The following is a 22,969-nucleotide window of genomic DNA, read 5'->3' as shown; positions in this document are numbered from 1 at the left end:
ACGGCAGGGGCGGCGCTGCGATTGGCTGACGGGTGTCGCGCTTGGCTCGTGGCGATTGGGCAGGGACAAGGAGAGGGGCGGGGCGGAGGGGGGAGAGCGCCCGTTCTTTCTCTCTTCTCGCCCTCCGCGCTTCCGCCCCTCCCATTGGCTGAGGCGCTGGCCGGGCGGAATTTCCCATTGGCCAGCGCACGCTGTTGCTAGGCAGGCGAGGCGGCGCGGGGCGGAGCTCCCCCTTCCGATGAGTCGGCTCTGAGGTTCAGTCAGCGCCCAGCGCCCCGACCCGCCGCCGCCAGCCTGCCCGAGACCCGCCGCCCGCCGCCGTCGCCCGCCCTGAGGAGCCGCCGCCGCCCGCCTCCCCTCGCCCCTTCCCCCCCCAGCGCCATGGCCTCGGGATCCGAGTAAGTGCTGGGGCCGCCCGCCGGCAGGCCGCGGCCTAGGCCCTGCCGCGGCGGCGCCGGGCCCGGCCCGGCCTAGCCCGCCTTGCCTCGCCTCAGCGCGGTGCGGCGCCGGGCCCGATCCGCCCCCCGATCCCCCTGTGTCACGCGGGCCCTGAGGAGGCGGAGGCGGTGCTGGGAGCGGGAAGGGCCGCTCCCCGTGCGCCGCCACCCCCCCAGCCCCGGCCGGGCCTCCCCGGGAAGTGTCGAGTCATGGGGGGGGGGTGAGGCCCGGGCCGTCCCGCCTGGGCTAGGCCTCAGCCAGGGAGGGCTTTGTCTTCCAGGCCCCGGAGCGGCTGGCGGGGCAGCGAGGCGGGGGGAGAGGCACGTCCCGGCCTCCTCCCCGCAGCGGCCCTCGGGCCGGGGCTAGCAAGTGACTTGGCATTAGCAGAGGCAGACATGTTGTGCCGGGCTGGCCTCTGTGGAAGCTGAGGCAATCGGCTATATTTTCGTCTCCGGTGTCTTGCCTCACTCTGTTTCGAGTTCCAGGATCATCTTTCGTGCTCCTCAAAAATGAGTTGAGTAATAGTGGCCTCTCGGCTCCTAGCCCACGTGCGCAAGCCACTTCATTGCCCCCTGAGAGCAGTAAAAATAGAACCTAAAGATAAACGTCCCAAATCCAAGAAGACTTGAAGTGACTTTTTGGCCTTGCCAGAGGCACTTTCGGTCCCTTTAGTGTCTGTTGTTTATGTTCTCTTTTCCTTCTGCAACTCCTGAAATTCAGACCTGCTTGGTCCTACTGAGCTAGTTCCAGCAAGGTGTGCCAAGAATTCAGTGTCCGTGGTAGAGCTTGTGATGGAAGTGATGGTCTCAGAGGCGTATTTCGCAGCTGAGCGAGGTGAACAGCGTCTTTAAAAAGACATTTCTACTTTGGCAAAGTTCTTCTCACCACACAGGAATCCACAAAAGTTACTCTGCAACTGGAAAACAGTTAACTTTTTAGTTGCCATATTTGGGTCAATGCTGCTGGCAGCCATCTTGCTGAATTGAGCCTTAGCGTAGCGAGCAGCATTGCAAGAGCCAAGAGAGTGTGGTTTCTGAGGGGATTCTCGTTTTCATGTGCCTACCTGTCTGAAACAGTGTTTGAGAAGTTGGCATCTGGAGCACGGGTATGAACTCACTGCTTGGTTGTCACGGGCTGTTCCAGTAAGTGGCTGCAGTCATCAGATATCTCACTCGTTTGCTTCAATGAATAAAATGTTTTATGGATTTGGTTTTTTTTTGTTTAATACTTACCAGTTCAGTCTGTAACACGGATCTTCAGGATGGTAAGAAACTGCTGAGAGGTTTTAAGCTGGAAGTGATTTCATGAGGATATTGATAAAGAGGCACACCGGCTTGCAGAAGGCATGACTGTTTTCACTTTCGTTACTGCAGCTGGAATCAGTTTGACTCAGTGCATTTCACTACATTTTTAGCACAGACTTGGAGGAGCGACTTATTTCCTTAGTTTAAGTGGAGCTTTGGAGGTTGGTAGTCGTTTTCAGAAGGATCGTTAATTGGTAATTACTTTCTGCTCTCGCTTGGCATACCACCCACCATAACGCATGGCCTCTGGGCATTGTCACGTGCTGAATGAGAGGAGCTCTGACACACAGATAAACGATGCAGTGATGTAAGTTCTAAAAAGTCCCCTTCCCTGTGTCAGATGGGGCTGTTGGACTGCTTTACTGAGAGAGAAAAGTGGGCTAAGGATGGGAACTGGGAACCTTTTATTTTGGTCTTCAGGGCTAGTGCATATTTGCTTCAGTTTTATTGATGTCTTGTGCTTTATATGCAAGTTTGGCCGTTAGCTGTGCTGGGGATTATGTCCTGACTTCTGGCCTCTATCTAGGGGCAGGCTCGATGCAGGCTTTGAATTTCCTTTTAATTCCAAAACAGCTCTAAAGCTACATTTTGTGTTCAGTTTATCTCTTTGTTCAGTCAGTGAAAGAAAGGAGCAAGAGGGAAAGTGTGTGACGGAGCTGACAAAAGGGGTGGGTAGGGGAGATGATCTAGAGGATTTGCACCAGGCCCTCTCTGTCAGGAAGCTCATTGAGGAGCTTTAAAAATTACCTAGGTTAGCTGTCTGTCCTACCCTTCGCTGAAGCTTACCAGCACGTATAGGAAAGTTGTCAGGAGAAGCCCCGACGCATGCCTTAGGCTTTCCTGCTTGGTATTTTCTGTTCAGGCTCTCTGATGCACAGATGTCAGGGATTGTCTGAGCGCGGTTGAGGTGTGCAGACATATTTTGCTCCATCATCTCAGTTACAGAGCGAGGAGCCCCCAGGAGAGATGCAATGAGGGCAAAGGTGATGATGATAATGTTCTAAGTTGCTACTGGAAGAGGGGTAGTGCTTGTCTCTTGAAGTCCTTACCCTTGTCTGCAGGAGAAATAACATCACTCTCCTGTGTAGCTGACATGTAATTTCGTAACACCTTTGTTTCTTTGTCTGCAGAACTGTCCAGTCAGGTAACTGAAGCTGACCCCGCACATTTAGATGCCTGCGTGCTGTTTCTTGGAGACCTTTATTCCATTTTTAATGCCTTCAAGCGTTTTGATTGCTTTAAGTGCAGTAATGTACTGACAATATCGATCCAGCCCTCCCTCCTTACTTAGGAAACTGTAGATTCAGTTCTTCAGTGCTAAAACTTTTTTCTCGCATTCAGCAGAACCAAGTGGACCTCTTGCTGTGCTCTTCAGTACTGCTGTGTGTCAGGAGGTATCTGAACTTTCTGTCCAGATTTATGCAGCTTTTGGTTTGTTGACAATTTTGGTCCAAAAGTTTCCACTTGCTGACCAGTTCCTCTTCCGTTTATTTTTATCTTGGGCCCCAGACTGGTTTTTAGGCTGCACGGCAGTCTCTGCCTCCTGAGGGACAGCCACTCAGCTTCAGTGACAGTTTACGTAGCCAAAGTCTGGCAGCAGTTTCGTATCAAAGGCCTTTGGATCCACATCTCATGTGCAGAGGGTTATGAGTTACATCCACAGTTAGAACAGGCTCAATAGGAGTATCGTTTCTTTCTGGTGTCCCTTAGCTCAAGTTTTAAAATCTAGCTGCTAAATTAATTTCCAGTGTCCAGGAGCTAATGCTGAGGCAAGGTCCTTACAAGTAGGTTGTTTTTATCCTCTCTTTTAACCACAAGATCCTGTCTGACCTGACAATGTATTCGTTCAGTTTTCTTACTGCTCTCTCAGTTTTTCTGTGAATCTCAGACCTTTTAGGACTTTACCAAGACCACGTTTTAGGTTGAAGATGGAATTCATGAGCTCCTTCCAGCATGTACCTAGCAGCCTTTCTTCTGTCTTTTGTGGCTCAGAGAACGAACCTGTAACATCTCACATGGTCATCGAAAGGGATGGATATCGATGTCTTACCTCTTGCACTCTTCAATGGAGAGCGGGAAACATGACTTTCCCAGTGCTGGCAGTCCTGGAAAGACATGTGTTACAACTCCTTCTTTTGTTCACTTAAAATAGTGTGTCTCATTTCCAACATGTTTCCTATGCTACCAGGGCTTATGCAAAGCTTGAAAGCCTCTCAGAAGCAAGCTGGCTGCCCTCAGAGGCTTGCTTGGTATTGTTACCCCTTTTAAGTGTCCGAGAAAGGAGCCAACACCGCATAGCCTGTCTGGGAAAAACCTCCATCTTGAGGCGGGGGGGGACGACCTCGGGTCGCATCACACTGTAGGTATGTCATCCCTCTCTGATGTACTTTTAAAAATGCAGCAAGCGTGCCAAGTGACGCACCGCTGACACGCTCTGCGTTCGCGCTGTGTGGCTGCTTGCTGTACCACTTCCACTCAAAGTTTGATTTCTTGTGGTTATTTTGTCCCTAAAAGAGTGGAACGGAGCCAAAGTGTACAGCCAACACCGTCGTCCATAAAGCTTCCTACTCTTTGCCGGTGCTTGCTGCTTGCTTAGGACAAAGGAAGACTTGACTTTTCTTTGTCAGAATCAAACCAAACTGTGCAAAGTTTTCTGTTCCTACCTTAGACACTGGCACATCTGGAATACTTTTGAGAAAGTAGTCAGGCGCCCGCCAAGGGAAGTGACAGCAGTCTGCCACGGTTGTTGCAAGCTGAGGTACAGCTTCCAAGAGCTCCTCAGGAATCAGTTGGTTCAAATTCATGTTTCTTTCATAGAGTGAATTATGTGCTGTACTAAATTCTGAGGGAAATTACTTAATGTGCCTTTCCTCCATTTCTTTGTTGTTTGATTTGCTCCATTTTGTCAAGGCTAATGAGTTATCTGTCATATTTCTTGTGGCGTAGTGGGCTAGAGCTGCCGTGACTCCTGTGAAGGTATTATAGGAAGATGCTTATATCCTAAAAAGAACCCCCCATTTTTCATGAGCACTTGAATATTTCTACTGGCTTCCTAGGTTTAACTAATAGGCCTGGACAGGCTAAACTCTTACAACTCTTCTGGTCAGGGGAGCTGCATCATTGTCCTTTAATTCCCCTATTTATCCAGGATTTGACACCAAATAGACTTGAACTTTTGTTTCGGTCGCAGTGGTTACACGGGATTTCAGATGAGTCTGACTAATTCTTTTAGGCAAAACATCTTACAGTCAGCAACATCTCACAGACCACTTCTTTTCATAGATAGCTTCATAGCTATTTCCATTTAAGGCTTGTAAAGTAGTTATATTTACTGACAGAAAACACTGTGCTTTGAACTCCTGCAACTGATGCCTGGGAAGAATATTCTCCTTTGTCGTACAAACAAGTTTCTAAAAGACAAGACAACAAAGAAACTTGTAGAAAATGGAGATGAAAACAGGGGGGTGGCTAGAAAGGGGGGAGCAGTATCACTCACCTCATAACTTTTGTTTTGTTTGCCAGTTCTAAAGCGGATGACTTATCAACTGCTATTCTGAAGCAGAAGAACAGGCCCAATCGGTTAGTTGTTGACGAAGCCATCAATGAAGACAACAGTGTTGTGTCACTGTCCCAGGTGCGTCATCTATAAAAGCAAAGCATTTAATCTGGTAATTTGCAAGCTGTTGCTGTGTGTTTACTTGAAATGTAACTTTGCAACATGAATCCAAGTATTTGTGTCAGAAGTTGCAGCTGTTAAGAGTGAGGGAGGATTGTCTTGTCTTGTTTCCTATCTCTCTTCCATGACCAAATGTATTTTGCTTCTCAGTTTGTAGGATTCAGTTGAGCTTGTGCCCTTAGTCTGGCTTCAGGGTTAGCTCTCGACCAGCGTAGTGGGAGCCTGTGTCCTTGTGGATTTAGCATATTGCTTCCAAGATGTAATTATCCAAAGTCAAGTAACTCTCCTTCAAATGCTTGAGTTTTTGTTTTGTCAAAAGCTTGTTCTAATGCTGTTACTGTTTACAGGCAAAAATGGACGAATTGCAGCTGTTCAGAGGAGACACTGTTCTGCTAAAAGGAAAGAAGAGGAGAGAAGCAGTCTGCATTGTTCTGTCAGATGACACCTGCTCAGATGAGAAGATTCGCATGAATAGGGTTGTTCGCAACAACCTGAGAGTGCGACTGGGTGACGTGATCAGGTGAGGACTCGTTCGAGAACTGTTGCCTATCCCTGGGTTGCCTAAATAATTTGTGCGCTGGCTCTGAATTGATTGAGTCAGTGGCAGAGACAGGAGCTGCAGGAGGTAGTCTTACATCTTCCAGAGGAGACCACAGAAATGTCTTCAGGTGTGTGGCTTACCTTGGGGATCTGTGTTTACTTTTGCCTGTGTTTCTGGCTGTACACGTATTCAGATTAATACTAAAAAATGATGCTAAAGATTCTTGAAGTCTCTTCAGGACATTTGCGAGCCCAGGTCCTGTCATTAAATTGAGTGTGGTTCAATTATCCCACTGTTGTCACAGTCTTCTTCCCAAACTCACAGTCAGGTGAACTCACAAGTTTTTCTCATCTAAATTTTTAATGTCTACAGTGTTTACTGTGGACGGCATTAAGGAACATTGTAATTGTTCTCGTAATATCTGAGCTGCCCTGTGGCAAACAGAAATTAAAACTTGCTAGAAATGAGTGACAAAAACATGAAGCAGTCAAATAGCAAGATTAAAAATCCCTGTAGGATGTTTATATTCTGATTTTTGTTATAAAAATAACTTTAAAATTAGGAATGCTTAAAAAGCGTTGCAGGGGTTTTGTTGTGCAACGCTTCCAGAAAATATTGGGAAAGCATTGAAGTATACATCTTGGCTTGCGGGACACAGGTTCCATTCCGTGATGGGAGTGGGGGGAAAACGGTGTGAGCATTTCTTAAACATAAAAGTGCTAATTTTCACGCATAAATAAGGGAGGGCCGGCAGCTCTTCCTCCTGAGCATCTTCCTAATCTGGAATATCCTGCATGTTGTGGGAAAATTGGAGCCTGGTTTCTGACACTAGGCTACCTGGGGTGATATCTAGAATAATCTTTAAATGCAAAATGTGTTTCATACAAACTTTGTAGAGGAGAGGAATGAGGCTGTTCCACCCATTTCTCTACCACTAGAAAGCGCAAGTTTTAAACACCACTGTAGTTAGAACTGAACGGTGCTTTCTGCACATCTGTGGATTTAAAATAAAGGTGAATCCTTACTTTAACCTGACGTGAGGTTACTGTTGGAGTTGTTTCTAGCGTGACAGTTCAGCCTGTGCTCTCCCCTTCTTTTGCCGGGACTGTGTCTGTAGCGGTTGTCAGCCTTCCAGACACGTTACAGATTGTCTTAGCTTTGTTGCAAGGGTCAGAGAATTCTCACACCTCTGGCCCTCAGAGTTTTTCTTACTGATCTTTAACTGCTTATCGTGTTACTTTCTGTGGCCTCGTTTCTGCCAGAATCTGGAGTCGTGCACTAAGTGCTTCCTGCTTGTGGTCTGTCAACTGTTTTCCTTCTGGGGCAGTCTGTCTTTTCCTTTACCCTTTCTGCTGTATCCTCTCTGTAAAGCACGTTGTAAAAGAATCTGTTAACAGAGTCTTTAGCAAAAGCTACATATGAGAAGTTGTGTTCCATGTAGGCTTTTCTTAGCTGGCAAAGCCAGTTTGAACTTTCTGCCACAGCCTGACACTCTGAGCTATCGCCATAGTAGGCTGTTGTCCTACACTGCAAAATAATAACTGTAATGTTTATTTAAAAAGGGGGAAGGGGCCTTTGGACTTTAACCTAAATGTCAGCCTCCACAAAGCGGGACTGACAGACACCTGGCTGCAAGCTGGTTACCCCTGGCTGGTACTGCGAGAGCCTTCGTTCAGAATCCAGGTTGTCAGCAACAGGGGCTCCGGTCTCTGTAGTAAGTTAGAGAGAGAGAAGGGAACAAAGAGGTTCCCCCAGCTCCCTCTCCCTTGCAGTTGGTTCAGCTGTAGCTTGTTGTTGAAACAAAAGTCAGCTCATGACTCTCACAGGTCTTTGAGCTGCATTAGTAACTTGTGAATGTGTCTTGGGGATGGCAAGGGGGGCTACAGAAGAGCAGGGGGTTAGTAAGAAAGTATGAAACTCCCCAGTGGCCTTGGATAGGGCTGAGAGGAGTGAAGGAGAGCGTGTGTTGTGAAGAGTAGCTCTAGGGCTAGTCTGCGCTCATAGGGCATGATTTTTGCCTTGTCAGCCTTGAAATGTTCTTACACAGGTGGGAACTCTCACCAGGGCTTTGGTGGGTCCTTCCTGGGAAGGGGATTCTCCTGGGAAGGGGCATTGCTGCCTTTCCCAGGCTCGGGTGTAAGTCCAGCACGATGTGGCTAACTGGAGTTTTCTTCTGTTACAGCATCCAGCCTTGCCCAGATGTGAAATACGGCAAACGTATCCATGTGCTGCCGATTGATGACACGGTAGAAGGGATCACGGGGAATCTGTTTGAGGTCTATCTCAAGCCATACTTCCTGGAAGCGTACAGACCCATCAGGAAAGGTAATAGCACCTGTTACTGCAGTCCTGATGGCAGCGAGTGTGAGCTAGTCCTGAGACGGAATAAAGAGCATTTCTAGAAGCTTGCACAGATCTCTGTGAAGCATTAGACTGACATCCGTAGAGTGAGATTTTTGCTGGTGCTGATTTAATTTTTTTGTAATCTTCAGAAGAAAGGGTGATGCTCGCTAGCAGAGCAGCTTGATAGTTCTCCTGTATTTTTTTTGCTGCGTGAGATGGGAGAGCATCAGAAAAGGCTCAGGTAGAACTCAGGAAAAAATCTCATTAACCTAAGTTGCTACCACTTGATGGAATTGGGGAGTTGCCCGCATATTAATCAGTTGGTTGTGTATACCAGCTGGCACCCTGACTAAATTCACTTCTTCCAAGTAATTTAATTAATAACTGGGAGAGTGCATAGAAAACCAAATGCACTTTTGGAGTTGTGCTAGTAGCACTCCTGCTGGAACAAATAGGTCCTAATACACTATAAATGCTGGTTGAAGTTATCCAGTTTCTGCAGCCCAGTTCAGCCAGGAGTCATGGTGCAGTATTATGTATTATTCTGCTTCTGGAAATAACCAGTTATAACTAGTAACAGCTAGTTATAATAACTTCAAAATGAACTTTTATTAAGTTGGGCTTTTTGCCTGTTTTAGAAATGTTAAATTGAAACTGAATGGAAAAGAAATGTGATTCTTTGCCTCTGTGTTTTGTATTTAGGCAGAGTATTCTTTTCTATTGTTTGCTGGTTTTGTTTGCTGTTTGTTACTCGGGGAAATTTGAGAACTTTAACTGCTGCAGATCTAAGCGGTGCTCGGGTAGTCACAGTACATGCGGCTCTGGAGTTTAAAATGCAGAGCAGCGTTACAAATGCCAGCAGCGTATGCCTGCGTAACCCACTTCCTTATCCTCTGGGGCTGCTGGTAGTACAAGGGCCGACATTTTGCAGACGTCGGTTGCAGCAGGCTACTGAAGTGTGGGGTTTTACAGGTGACATCTTCTTGGTGCGTGGAGGGATGCGTGCAGTGGAGTTCAAAGTGGTGGAGACAGATCCAAGTCCGTACTGCATAGTGGCTCCAGACACGGTGATCCATTGTGAAGGAGAGCCCATCAAACGAGAGGTGAGCAGAATCGGTACTCCTACTGAATCCCCTCTGTCCAAAATCCATTTCTGTGACAGTGCTTGAGAGCAGCAGTGTTTGCAGTTCCTCTTTTGGCATTTTATGTATTGAATGTAATGGTTAGAAACGCCACTTTCAGGAGATGAGCTGCTGCTGAAGGCAGTCAGAGAAATGTGCTTCCAGTGTCTTTCCTCATATGCTGAGATAGCACCAGTGCGTAGGTTTGCTGACGAGATGTCACACTTTGGCAGCAGCTGCTTTTGCATCTGCTTCCAGATAGCTCATGCTGGACTTACATGCATCTTTTAATTCCAAAATTCCCTTGATCCATAGCAGGGAGAGCTTACAATGTTGATGAATTTCATGCCACGTGAAAAGAAAGCAGTTAGTGCTTTTTCGGTGAGAAATTTAAAATCCCAAAATGGTTGACTTTAAAAAAAAAAACTTCCCTAGTCCCTTAAGGTGTCTAGCCTTGAGTGTCCCAAGCTTGAGGCAGCCTGAGTGGCTTGTCTGTCAGGTCTTGGCCACCTTACTGTTACAGTGTAGGAAGTCTCAGAGAAACGAGCTAAGGTGGTTCCATACTTTGCAAAGTAAGTGCCTTTTTACTACCTGCAAATCAGGGTGCGTGCTGGTTTGTAGTTAGTTGCCTTCTGAAAAATTCACCTCTATGTGGCACTTGTGAGATTGCATCTGATGAGTAGTTTGGGCTCTTCAGGACGCAGCAGAGACAGATGGGAGCAAGTTCAGCCAAGGCCACCAAAACGATGAGGAGCCGGAGGTCAGAATGAATGAGGAGGGGCTGGGAGAGTGGGATGATGCAGCCTGGAGAAGGGAAGGCAAAGGGGCAGGCTTACTGGCAACTGCCTGATGGGAAGGGGTAGATGACTAGGCTCTTCTGAGAGCTGTGCCCAGGGACAGGACTAGAGGCAGTGGCATAAGCTGGATCAGGGGAAACTGCCAGCAGATGTTAGGAAAAAGGTTTCTCCCAACCCTGGAGCAGGGCCCAGAGAGGGCAGGAGTCTCCAAACCTGGAGACCTTCAGTGCTCGATAGGCCAGACCCTGAGTGACCTGCTTGAGGTAGCGGTTCCCGTTTGTAGGGCTTGGACCGAGCCCCTCTGAGATTCCAGGCTGTGTTATTTTATTATTTTAGTGTGGCCTAATGTTACAGATAACTAAGGCCAGTAGGGATTTGGACAGCCAAATGAATGGATACTGTGGAGCTATGCTGGAAGAGCTGGTTACAGCTGATCTTATCCATGTGTCTGGATCTTAACATTCTCTGTTAATTTAAGTCAATCCCAAAAGACAGCACTGCATCCGAGAACTGTATGATAGTTAGAGTATGTCAAGTAGTTAGAGATACCACTTACAGTTTAAGGAATAAGTGTATTGAGTTTCATTGTCTATCGCTATCTTTGTTAGCCACGTCAGAGCATCACAGAGCTTGTTTTGCACTAGAGTCCGTTGGGAATCTGGCAGCAGAGGCTGTCATTCAAGAGGGTGGGCTTCAGTGAGGTCTGGGTACGCGCAGGCTAGGTACGTGTAGGCCATTCCCTTTATATGTCTGGGAAGACAGAGCAAAGAAACAATTTTAGAAGACATCAGGAAGACTTGAAAGTGAGACTCTCAAGACAGCAAAGAAGTGGCTATGAGAAAAAACCCAGATTCCTGGCTTCTGTAGACTGGGAGGGGTTGTTGAACTATTGTTTTCACTCCAATGTTTAATATATTTCCTTCCGGATAGGACGAAGAGGAGTCACTGAATGAAGTGGGCTATGATGACATTGGTGGCTGCCGGAAGCAGCTGGCTCAAATCAAAGAGATGGTGGAACTTCCCCTCCGACACCCCGCGCTCTTCAAGGCCATAGGGGTGAAGGTAAGTCCCCGTGTGCACCAGGGGGATGAGCAGGCTTGCCCTTGCAGATGACTCTTGATGTCAGAGGTTTATGAGGCATTGATGGGGAGAATAAGTAATTTGTGGGGTGTTTTTAGTGCTGGCGTTAGGAAAGTATTTCCTTACATGTTCTGGACACAGATTAAGGTACTGGCAACTTGTAAAGCGGAGTGATGCTTTGAATCAGCGCTGTCAGTTACTGGCAAGGTTTCTGTTTGTGTGTCATGCAAAGTAGTAAGGGTGTTGATAGCAATGCTGGGATGGCAGCTGTTGCATGAGTTTGCATCACAGTTTCGGACTGGCTTTATCAAATGCTCACAATTTCACTGTAAAGCTACTTAGGCATTCAGATGCTAGCTCACTACCTAAGTCCCTTGCCTTTGTCCTCAGCCTCCACGTGGGATCCTGCTGTACGGTCCTCCTGGCACTGGTAAAACACTGATTGCCCGAGCAGTGGCCAATGAAACGGGGGCTTTCTTCTTCCTTATCAACGGTAAGTTTTGTGGCTGTTTTGGCCCCAGGTCTGCTGTGCGCTCATTCATCCATCTTATGGTAATGAATGGTGTTAATAGGGCTTGTAGAGCCACACTGTCGGCCTGCCATCCTTCCCTACCTCCTTCAAGCGTGCCTCTGGGGACAGTTGGAGGCCATTTGTGTGGAAGCATCTGTAGTGGCACTTCCATTAAACTTGATTGTCTTGTAGCAGGGTGGTTGGAAGCCAGCTTTGCAACGCAGGGACTTGGAGTCTGTCTGGTTGGGTGTTCATTTATGTTGGTGAGGGCAGAGCTGGGAGTGAAGTGCTAAGATTATTCTAAGTATGTGAGTGCAGGACACTTGCTTCTGTTGCTGCTACCATGTTCCGTTCAGAAAAGAAGCTGGTCTGCTGTGGATTTCCCTTTCCCCTCAAGTAAAGCACAAGACCTGTTTTGTTTCACATAAAATTAATTGGGAGGAACTTTAAGCTATAATGAGTACCTTGGGACTTGGCTACAAGTGACAGAGCCACCTATTGATAACTCTCACCTGTAGCAGTTGAGATGATTACTGGTTTATGTCCAGTGAGGACCAAATTCTGCATTTTCCTTATTGCTTTTCTGTCCCATTTTACTGTCAGTGCTGGAGTAACTGAACATTTTTACTTAAGGAGTGCTGCTTTTCTTTTCTGATTTCAATCACATGGACCCGCGAAGGCAATAGCAAAGGAGTGTATAGCACAGCATAACAGTGACCAGCAGTAGGGAAGTGACTTGCTTTGTGTCTCAAGATATCAGATGTAAATGGGCTGGTTTTAACCATATGTCGCCCTTGTCAAACACTTGCTAAAGTGTGTGGAAGCTGTCACTGAATGCTAATGAGCCAGCCATTTCTTCAGACACTTGCACTTCTCTTGCATAATAAAAATAACATTGTCAGAGCTAGTGATGCGTTCTCTGCTGGTCCCAAGCCTGGAGCTGCAGGTGGTGTAGTTGTAGACAGAGCTACCTGGTGAGTTACAGGTAATGAAACACTCCTAGTACCTGCCCACACCAGTGGTTTTGTTTTGTTGGGTTTCTTAAAACTCGTTTATAGGATCTTACAGAGGTAAATGTATACCTGTGTAATGTAAGCTAAAGGCAGCTTCAGTATCTTAGAGGTTTTTCCTTCCCTACCCTGATAATTCATCACCTTATAATTTGATTGGTTCTCTTGCAAGCTAGGACTGGCATTAACAGTGTGTGGTGGCACATACAGAGAAGCTCACCAAGTGTGAAATAGGGTAAGGAAAGAGGCAGCTAAAGGTAGCTCATTGACTAGTGCTGCATTCTGTTAGAGTAAACAGAAACCAGCAGAATAATGATAGAAAGTAATTCTGCATGCTGTTCTTGCCTGTTCAGCTGCAAATTTAGTGAACTCAGTTGATAGTATTTGCTTTGGCTTGAAATGTAGATTGTCCCATGTGAACGTTGTACTAAAAAAATTCAGCTGCGTGTCTTGGAGCTGGCTGTCGCTCTTCTGGGTGCCACAGTGCTGCTATTTTTCAGGTCCTGAGATCATGAGCAAGCTGGCTGGTGAATCTGAGAGCAACCTGAGGAAAGCCTTTGAAGAAGCAGAGAAGAACGCTCCTGCCATCATCTTCATTGATGAACTGGATGCCATTGCTCCTAAGAGAGAGAAGGTAAAGAAAGCCTGTGGAAGGTAAAGAACTATGTCCTTTTTGGTAGCAGCTGGCGTGAATCTCTGCATTTGACTACAGGGTAAAGCGATATTTACCTTAACACCTGATTTCAGTTGGACATGAGAAGAATCGTGTGTAGTTCACGATGTTTCTTAACAGCTCGCGGCTGTCGTATCTGTCCACTCTGGTGCAGTGCTATTTCCTGTGCCATGTTGTAGAGCTTTTGGTTTAACGGCTGCTTTGTCTCTCCGTAGACACATGGAGAGGTGGAACGTCGCATAGTGTCTCAGCTGTTGACTCTTATGGATGGACTGAAACAGAGAGCACACGTGATCGTTATGGCAGCTACCAACAGACCTAACAGCATTGACCCGGCACTCAGGCGATTCGGTAACCACGACTGCAGTCTCTTTCTTGTGTATCACGTACTTTGTTACAGGCTATGCTTCAGGGGCCTTGGAAGGATTGAGCAGAAATTAATACTAAACATCTTCTGTGTGTTACATAAACTATTGACATGTCTCCAGCTGCTTGTTTGAAATTCATTTCTAGGCTTCCAGCCTTTGGTATCATTTTCTGTGCTGATTTAGGTTAGAACTTGTAGAAATGAAAAAATGCTTCAAAGTGGGAAAGTGTGCTAGCCTCTATTAGGTGAAGCTATTTCAGGACACACTGAAGGAGTAAGTGCCTAAGGGGATGTTCATGCCTTAGGTTGCAGACAGCTCTGAATTGTCTGATTTCTCTTTCTTTTATTGATGAGAAGTCCGGTAGTTTCGGAGATTCAGGTTTTCAAAACTTTGCATCATGAATGAATGTCTGGCGTATGACCAGTTGGTAAAAATCTGTAATAGCAAACCAGCCAAGTGTGCAGGGGAAAACGGCCTCTTAAATGTGTAGCGAGCCATTTGAACGCAGTTACGGCTAGAGGAAAATGATAGGTGTACGTACCTTAGTTAATATTGCAGTAATACTTAGGTTTCCTGCCTCTCCAGATGTTGGGGCAGTTCATGTTTTTCACCACTTGGGTACTGCTATGAAAGTTGTGAAAAACTAAATCTCTCAGTATTTGCGCACTCTTGTGATGAGGACACAAAGGCAGAAATAAACAAAAATGTCTCCTGGTATGTTGGTTTGGGGAAGCATATTTTCCTAAAAATGAGGGTCAGAAAAAGTTACTAAACTAGCAATCCTCTGTGTCACATAATCTTGAACTCTAGCTAATACAGTAGTCTCACTTTCCCTGAATGGCTAAAGCCTTTCGTCCTTCTCTAATCTGACTGTGCTACTGTGCTGATAGATGCTGCAGAGAAACCCAAAGCTCTGGCATTTTCTGAAATTGTATGTGTTTGTGGCTTGTCATCATGTTGTTCAGTCAGAGGAAGGCAGCAACTGCAGCTCCTCTGGTTCACAGGATCAGCGGCTCAATGTATGTTTTGTACTCCCCAGGTCGTTTTGACAGAGAGGTAGATATCGGTATCCCAGATGCTACCGGGCGCCTGGAGATCCTGCAGATCCACACGAAAAATATGAAACTGGCTGACGATGTGGATCTGGAACAGGTGAGTAGCGTGCTGTTAGGAAAGCTTTTCTCTGCAGGCAGATGTTCCCAGTGCTCTGTTTTGTAGTGGAAGAGTTGTTAAGGCTTGCTCGCATAAATGTAGTTGCTCATTTAGGACAGCATGAAACTGGGTGAACGTGTGATCTTTGGGCTTCTAACTAGTTTACCAGTGACCAAAAATCCTCACTCACTAGTTAAGAATGGCCTGGATAAGTGAAACAAACGTGCATCAGTCCAGTCTGGAAGTGCCTTGCCACTGTCCCCCTGGGTTTGTTTGCTGTGGCATTCTCTTTAAAAGTAAAGCAAACCTGAAAGAGCTCACACAGAGCTGGGCGAGCATTGTGGTGACTGGCACTGGACACCGCGTGTAAACTGGATGGTTCCTGTAATCTCTGTCCTGAATGAAGAACTGCAGTCCTCAGGGTTATCTTTGTGCGCACCGCCTGAATTCCAGTTGCAGCTTTGATCTCAAGTAGGAAGTGAAACAGCGGTGTCTTTGCCTGTTCAATACGTGGTAGCATTTGTCTTGAATCCACAGCAAAGCGCTGATGTTCCTGTCCTCCAGAGCTTTGTTGCACTTCCCAGCGAGTGACCAGAGCGTGCGTTGCCCTTGCAGAGCGCTTGCTTGTATCCCTGTGAGTCATAGTCAGTGCTCTGCTTTCAGGTGGCAAACGAGACCCATGGCCATGTTGGTGCTGACTTGGCTGCTCTTTGCTCAGAAGCTGCTCTTCAGGCTATCAGAAAGAAGATGGATCTCATAGACCTAGAAGATGAAACTATCGATGCTGAAGTGATGAACTCGCTGGCTGTGACCATGGATGACTTCAGGGTAATGGAGGAGTGCCTCTCTTTCTTTTGGGTGCAATATCTAATTGCTTACCTGAAGCAAGTGAGCATAATGTGTTGGAATTCATATAATGCCGTTTCTTCTAATGACAGTGGGCTCTGAGCCAGAGCAACCCTTCTGCTCTTCGGGAGACTGTGGTGGAGGTGCCACAAGTTACCTGGGAAGATATTGGTGGTCTAGAAGATGTAAAGAGAGAACTCCAGGAGCTTGTACAGGTAAGTGTTTCCGACAGATTTTTGCCTAGTCAGCTTGAAAAATAGTTATAATAATAAAATCTGGAACTTTTTCAGATTCCCGTTTGGGCTGGGAACAGGGTAAACGCAGAGGTTTTTGTGGTATTTGCTTGTAATGGACTAAGAATAACATGCTGTTCCACCTTGGTGAACTTGGAGAGGAAGCAGCATCAGGCTTTCCTTAGCTGAGTCTACAGTGTCATCTTGGGTGGGTGGTGTGCTACATGCAGCAGTTCTGCTTCTCTGAAGTGGAGACCAGCAGTGGGACCGCTGCTGAGAATCCTCTTATGTGGTAGCTTTGTATGCCAGAAAGTGGATGAAGATTCTCATACAGAGAGCCTCCGAAGGGCTTCCCATCAGCATTAGCACAGGGACAGGTGAGAAGTAATTGTGAAGCCTTCTACAAAGGGAAAAACTGGGACAAAAAGTCATGAATGGTCTGTGGAAACTCCTGGTACCTGCACTGGGATGGTTTGGGTTTGACACGTTCCAGCTTTCAGTTGGCACTGTAGAAACATCCTGTCAGTGAATAAAAGAATCTAATTTTCAGTCTAATTTTCTGATGCTAAAATCACCTACATCTGACCTCGTTGCTGAGGATAAATGCTCACATCAGACACCTTGCCTGTCTCTGGAGAGCAGAGCGAATAGGTTAGGTAATGAGCTGTTCCCTTTTGCTTCTGCAGGGCTGAGTGAGGTTGGGGTTAAGTGTGCTGGAAAAATACCTGAATGGGTCCTTAGTTCTTAGAGGTAAATTGGTTGTTTAAGGCAGCTTTCCAATGTAGCTGTGGTGCTTTTCAAACCCGCGTCCATTTGAAAACTCCAGTGGCACCCAGCAGGCAGGATCTTGTGTTTAACCCACCAGAAATCTCAGGTAGCGTTTCTGGTAGGAGGAGAAACAAAACTGACCTAGAGAAAGATGTCCCTACCCTTGGCAGAGGGGTTGGACTAGATGATCGTTGAAGGTCCCTTCCCACCCAAACCATTCTGTACAGGTACAGGCCTGTTCTGGCTCATCACAAGAGGTTTTTGTTTGCTTGTTTTGTTCTTCAGTATCCTGTGGAGCACCCAGACAAGTTCCTCAAATTTGGTATGACCCCATCGAAAGGGGTTCTGTTCTACGGTCCACCTGGCTGTGGTAAGACGCTGCTGGCCAAAGCCATTGCCAACGAATGCCAGGCAAACTTCATTTCCATCAAGGGGCCGGAATTGCTCACCATGTGGTTTGGCGAGTCTGAAGCCAACGTGCGTGAGATCTTTGACAAGGTAAGTGTTTCTTCCACTCCCTGGGCTGTGTTTGTGCTGAGGTACCCCCAGAACTTGGTCTCCACTGCGTCTGTCTTACTGGCCTGGTTCTTGTTTGTGGCTTTTGTGTTTTCCCCACTTGCACTGAGAGCAGGGGCTGCTTTCCTGATGTTGCGGAATGAATCCTCTTCAGCACCATAGCTGTTCAAACTGTTTTCTCTGGCTGCAGTTTCCATCTGTTGTTACAGGATGATAAATGCCCCAGTGCCTTAGCAGTGAGGCTAGCATTAGGATGTCATGGATACCCCTCCACATCCCTGGAAACTTACCTTGACACCTCATTAGCTGTCACCATATACAGATTTTCAAAATATCCTGTGGATTCTTGTCCTGCAATGTACATGGCTTAGAAGGGAGCTCGCTCCTGCTGCGCGGTTGCCCTGTATATAGTGTCACCTCCTGTCCCAGAAGGTATTTGCATGGATTGTCCTGGGAATCCTCGCTCCTGTGGGCAGGGAGGGTGCTGATAGAACAAAGTTGGAAGGGGGGGGAGGGAGGGGGTAGAAAAACTTAGGTTGGGAGGGAACCTCAGAGGCCATCTAGTCCAGCTCTTTGTCCAGAACTTGGAAATGCGATCAGGTTGCTCAGTGCCTCGTGTTCTGACCATGTGCTGACCAGGGATGGAGAATCCCTGACCTCTCTGGGCCTGCGTGCCAGTGTTTGAGCTCTCTCACCATGAAGAAGTGTGGTTTTTTTTTTTTTTTTTTTCCTCCCGTATTTCTAACTGGAATTTTCTTTGCAGCCATTTGTGCCTGTGGTCTTTCATCCTTTCACTGTACACCTTGAAGAAAGATCTGGCTCCCTTTTCCCTACAACTGCCCACTAGGTAGCTGAAGACAATGATTGGATTTCCCCCTATCATGAGCTATATCTCACCTACTGATACTTGAGTGCCTAAATAACCAATTGATGTCCCCAGGTCTTGCAGGGAGAGTTCTGGTCCAGGCAAATTTGCTCCAGCTTTCCCTCTAGGCACTGGAGTTACCACCCTTCTGCCTGGTTCCCAGTGCTCCCAGCTCTGGGGAAATTCAGCTTGTTGTTCAGGAGAATTTAATTGAGGGTTTGTGTGGCAGGAGACTGTTCCGGAGCAGCCGCTCCAGGCTCCTCTTGCAGCAGCCGTGCTCTGGCACTCCTCTCAGCTGCTGTAATGGTAGGGTAGGCTGAGTGTGAAATCAGCATGCTCCTCACCGGGCAGTATTAACATGGACTAATTGTTCCCGTTTGCTTTTTGCAGGCCCGCCAGGCAGCCCCTTGCGTGCTCTTCTTTGATGAGCTGGACTCCATCGCAAAGGCTCGAGGTGGGAATATCGGCGATGGCGGTGGTGCTGCAGACCGTGTCATCAACCAGATCCTGACAGAGATGGACGGCATGTCCACCAAGAAGAACGTCTTCATCATCGGTGCCACCAACAGGCCAGACATCATCGACCCAGCCATCTTGCGCCCCGGCCGCCTGGATCAGCTCATCTACATCCCCCTGCCTGACGAGAAGTCCCGGGTTGCCATTCTTAAGGCCAACCTGAGGAAATCACCAGTTGCCAAGGTAGAATCTGTGCCCTCACCGCGTCCGACCTGGGTTTGCTGTGTGCCGCACGTGCTCCTCACGAGCTGGGGACAGAGCGGAGGGCTGGTGGCTGCTCCGCGCGGGACAGAGCTGGGAAACCTTCTGTCGCTGACGGATGGCGATGAAGAGGCAGGGGGAGGCTGGAGCTCTGAGGCTGGGTATCGGGGAAGCTAGGTGTCGGTGTGTAAGCACAGCAGGTCTTTGTCACAGAGTGGAGTTCTGCCCACGGTGCGGGAACAGGAAAGCCCTGTAATGGCAAGATGGAAAAGATTCTTGTACTCTGAAAGAAAAGTAAATGTAGAACGCGGGGGTGGGAAATGGAAATTGAAGAGGAAGCATTGCAGTTAATTGTTGCTGAACTCTGTCATAGGCAAGAGCTGTGTCCCTTGCCTGTGGAGCAGGCAGTAATGCAACTGATAATTAATCAGAGAAAAGCAGATGTCAGGCGAGAGCCTAAGCTTTTTTATGCCAAGATTTACCTTTTTAGGTTCTGTTGGGAAGGAAGGTTTCAAAGGAGGTTGCAGTACCCCCCCTCCGTTGAGGGGAAGGAGGAGGTCAGTTGTCTTGGTCTGCCGGTGCCCCACTTCCAGTCTGACAGTGTTTCGTTTGACTCCTGATGCTGAGACCTGAGCACATCATACTCTCAATCCACAGGCGCAGAGGCATTTACAGCCGCTTCGTGGATTCTTGGTGGGCATGTGGGGACTGTGGCCTGCCTTCGCATGTGGTTAACTTCTCCCAGAAACAAGAAACTTAACAGCTGATCTTTCCAAAATTGGACAAAGTTAAGGCAGTGCCTTGGTACCATGGGATCTGAAGTCACCTGAGGTTGTAACATGTTAAGGAGAGGCCTCTTTTTTTTTTTTTCTTTTTCCCCCCCACTAGGATGTCGACCTGGATTTCCTAGCTAAGATGACCAATGGCTTTTCGGGGGCCGACCTGACAGAAATTTGCCAGCGTGCCTGCAAACTGGCCATCCGCGAGTCCATCGAGAGTGAGATCAGGCGAGAACGTGAGAGGCAGACCAACCCTTCCGCCATGGTGAGTGGGGCGCGCTCAGCTTTCCCCGCTCGTGAGACGGGCAGCCCGCCTCCGCCCCCGGGCGAGGTGCGATGCCTTCCTCTCCCTCATCCTCGGCTGGGGACGGGGCTCACCCGGGCCCTCCCTCCCGCCGCAGGAGGTGGAGGAGGACGACCCCGTTCCCGAGATACGCAGGGATCACTTTGAGGAGGCCATGCGCTTCGCTCGCCGCTCTGTCAGCGACAACGACATCAGGAAATACGAGATGTTTGCACAGACTCTACAGCAGAGCCGTGGCTTTGGCAGCTTCAGGTAACCGTGGCGGGGTGAGGGGAGGGCAGCACGGCTCAGCCAGTACACAGCGCGGCGGGTGTAGGCTGTGCCGCAGGTCGGGTGTAGCTGCTCCATTAGTGCTCCTGAAGTCCATCAACCCTTTTACATTTAGCACAAGCGACAGCCGGCGGCCGCGTGAGCCTTTTGCGTGCCCTGCTGTAAGGCCGCATCCCCCTTCTCCTGCCTGTCCTGCTTGGCACCGGGGCGCTGGGGTGGAGGGAGGGGATGGCGCCAAGCGGCGAGGAGGCTTTTGAACAGCGTCTCTTTTCTCCCCTTCCGCGCCGCTGCACGCAGGTTCCCGTCGGGTAACCAGGGCGGCGCCGGTCCCAGCCAAGGCACGGGAGGCGGCAGCGGGGGCAACGTGTACAGTGAAGACAACGACGACGATCTCTACGGTTAACTCGCTGTCCTCGGTGGACCAAACTCCGAATCAGGCCATGTTGTACAGGGAAAAATCCAATGTTCAATGGACTCTCGGCTTCTTCATTCCTCAGTCAGAACAGCGTAGCTGCACGTCAGACTTGTACAGGGAATGTTTTCTGCAAACACAAATCCAGACCGTTGTTCAGTTGGGAGGCAGACAGTGAATTAACAAGGAGGGGAAACAACTTAATTTCTGAGAAATTTCTGTTCTAGTTTATGTGGCAGAATCAGCAGCTTTAGCAAAGGGTACAACGCTAGCCTGTATTAAAAAAAAATAAAAAAAAAAAAAAAATTAATAAAAATCCCACAAAACTCTAGCCAGGCCCTGTCCGTTCCTTTGTGCGGTGCTGGCGCGGTCTGTGAGCCCGTGCCTCGCGTGCTGTCCGAGCGCTCCTGCTGCGGCGGAGCCCGTCTGCGTGGGCCGCGCAGGGGGTTGCTCTTCCTTCTCAACCCCTCGTAGCTCACGGTGACGGAAGAAGGGGGTTTGGCAGCGCCTCTCCCCTGCCCTGGCGTGGAGGAGGCACCGAGTCGCAGGTGTCTGGCGTGGCTTCCCCCGTGCTGGCCGAGAGCTGTCGCGTCTCCTCCTGCTCTGGCTCCTCGGCAGCCGAGGGCTTCTCCGGCGGCCCCCGTCTGGTCAGCAGGCAGGCACCCGGGGGCTCTGGGACGGGACCCTCCGTCGGAGGGGGCTCGGCCTGGCAGTGGGGAGAAAGGCGCTGAAAGGGGGAGCGCCGTGTTTAACCAGCACAGCCGCCGGCGGGGCAGGAGGCCGCGCAGTCCCGCGGGGAGGGTGGGCGGCTCGGGCGCCGTGTCCTGCTGCAGAGCTCTGCCGGCACCGCTCTGGGCCTGTCCTCACGCCACCTCTGCTAGAGAAAACGCCGCTGCTCATCCCGCCGGGAGGCTGCCATCGCCGCCTCCTGCGGCAGCGGGGGTGAGGATGGGGGGCTGGTGCTTCCCCTGCCCCTTTTGGGGTTAGCTGGTACCTGGAAACTTCTGCTCCTGGGCTGTTTCCCTCCCCAGAGCCTTCCCCAGCGTGGCAGGGGCTGGCTTTCTCCCTCCCCGCCAGTTCGGGACAGCGCTGCCCAGCCAGCGCTGGGGACGATCGATCCCGGCATCTCCTCATCAGCGTCTGCTGTGGAGGTGGGGGCGAGCAGGGCGCGGGATGGCGGGGTGCCTGTCCCAGCTCCCGGCAGCCCAGCTCTTCCCTGCCGCCTCTCCTACTTGCACACGCTGATTAAATCCAGCAGGAGAGCTGCAAAACCTCGTCTTTCTTCCTTGCCGCCTGTGGGACGTGGCTCCTGGTGGGGACAGCAACCGTGGGAGCTCCGAGAGCATCTGCCTCTGCCCCGGAGCACTGTAAACCTGCTGGGGGGCTGAGGGTGTCCCCCATATCAGCACTTGCAGCAGCTGGGGAGATTGGGTGGGCCCTCCTGCCCCCACGAACACCCCCCGGACCCCCTGGAAAGCAGCTAGCACCGGGGACGGGGTTTGGCCCCAGCTTGTGCCCCTTTACAGGGCCGCCCCTGCAGCAGAGACCCCTGGTAGCTGCAGGGGCGAGAGCCTTCCCACGGCCCCCCCTCCCCTGCCCAGCACCTTGCTGGGGGGACTGGGCACCCCCAAAGTTGCTGGGGGTGGGGGGGAAGGTGCTGGCGGCTGGGACTTGCCCTGGGTGATGTGGGGTTAGGCAGGGGGGCGGCTGAGGGCAGCCCTTTCATTGCCAACATGGTTGGCGTCTCCCCGGGGTTCCCTGTGGCCCCAGAGCCACGTCCCCCCTAGCCCAGCCCTACAGCCGGGTCCCACAGGGACCGCGCGACCCTCAGGGACGGCAGCCCAGCCAGGCTGGGTGCGGGATGGGGGACCCCTCCCGGCCAGGGCCTTGGCTTTAGAGGCCGGTCCCTGATCCGAGGGATGGGGGCCCTCCCGCAGCACCCCGAAACCCTCCGGGCCCAGCAGGGGCTCCTGCCAGCAGAGGGCAGGCAGCGGCCGCGCTCAGCGGGTCCCGGCTCCGGGCCGGGCACAGGTGCCCCATGGGCATCCCTGCCCCATGGGCACCCCTGCCCCATGGGCACGCCTGGCCCCAGGGCCATCCCCCCACACCTCGGGCATCCCTGCCCCATCAGCGTCCCCTCCCCAGGGCCATCCCTGCCCCAAGAGCATCCCCCCACCACAGGCATCCCTCCTGCACGGGCATCCCCTGCCCCATGCCATCCCTCAGGCAACCCCATCAACGCCCT

At 49.8% G+C, this 22,969-nt stretch overlaps 1 protein-coding gene across 1 annotated transcript; it reads left to right on the top strand.

Moving 5' to 3' along the window:
- The first annotated feature begins 274 nt into the window (after positions 1–274).
- LOC309602707 (transitional endoplasmic reticulum ATPase) lies at positions 275–21,040 on the top strand. The gene is made up of 17 exons (XM_082336545.1): positions 275–398; positions 5,265–5,376; positions 5,766–5,938; positions 8,142–8,284; positions 9,275–9,405; positions 11,151–11,282; positions 11,691–11,793; positions 13,322–13,455; positions 13,710–13,845; positions 14,902–15,014; positions 15,678–15,842; positions 15,953–16,075; positions 17,147–17,359; positions 18,633–18,941; positions 19,848–20,003; positions 20,140–20,294; positions 20,610–21,040. Exons 1-17 carry the CDS (start codon positions 382–384, stop codon positions 20,713–20,715), a joined length of 2,421 nt encoding a protein of 806 aa, XP_082192671.1. The 5' UTR covers positions 275–381; the 3' UTR covers positions 20,716–21,040.
- Positions 21,041–22,969: the final 1,929 nt, after the last annotated feature.

This window comes from Platalea leucorodia, assembly GCF_965183815.1.
Source record: "Platalea leucorodia genome assembly, chromosome: Z".
Taxonomy (NCBI): domain Eukaryota; kingdom Metazoa; phylum Chordata; class Aves; order Pelecaniformes; family Threskiornithidae; genus Platalea; species Platalea leucorodia.
This window is presented reverse-complemented; position numbering and strand designations above follow the sequence as displayed.

Excerpts from the sequence above, each read along its gene's own strand:
- LOC309602707 (XM_082336545.1), top strand. Across the intron at positions 11,794-13,321 it reads TTTCTTCTTCCTTATCAACG|GTCCTGAGATCATGAGCAAG; the intron begins GTAAGTTTTGTG and ends GCTATTTTTCAG. Across the intron at positions 13,846-14,901 it reads CCCGGCACTCAGGCGATTCG|GTCGTTTTGACAGAGAGGTA; the intron begins GTAACCACGACT and ends TGTACTCCCCAG.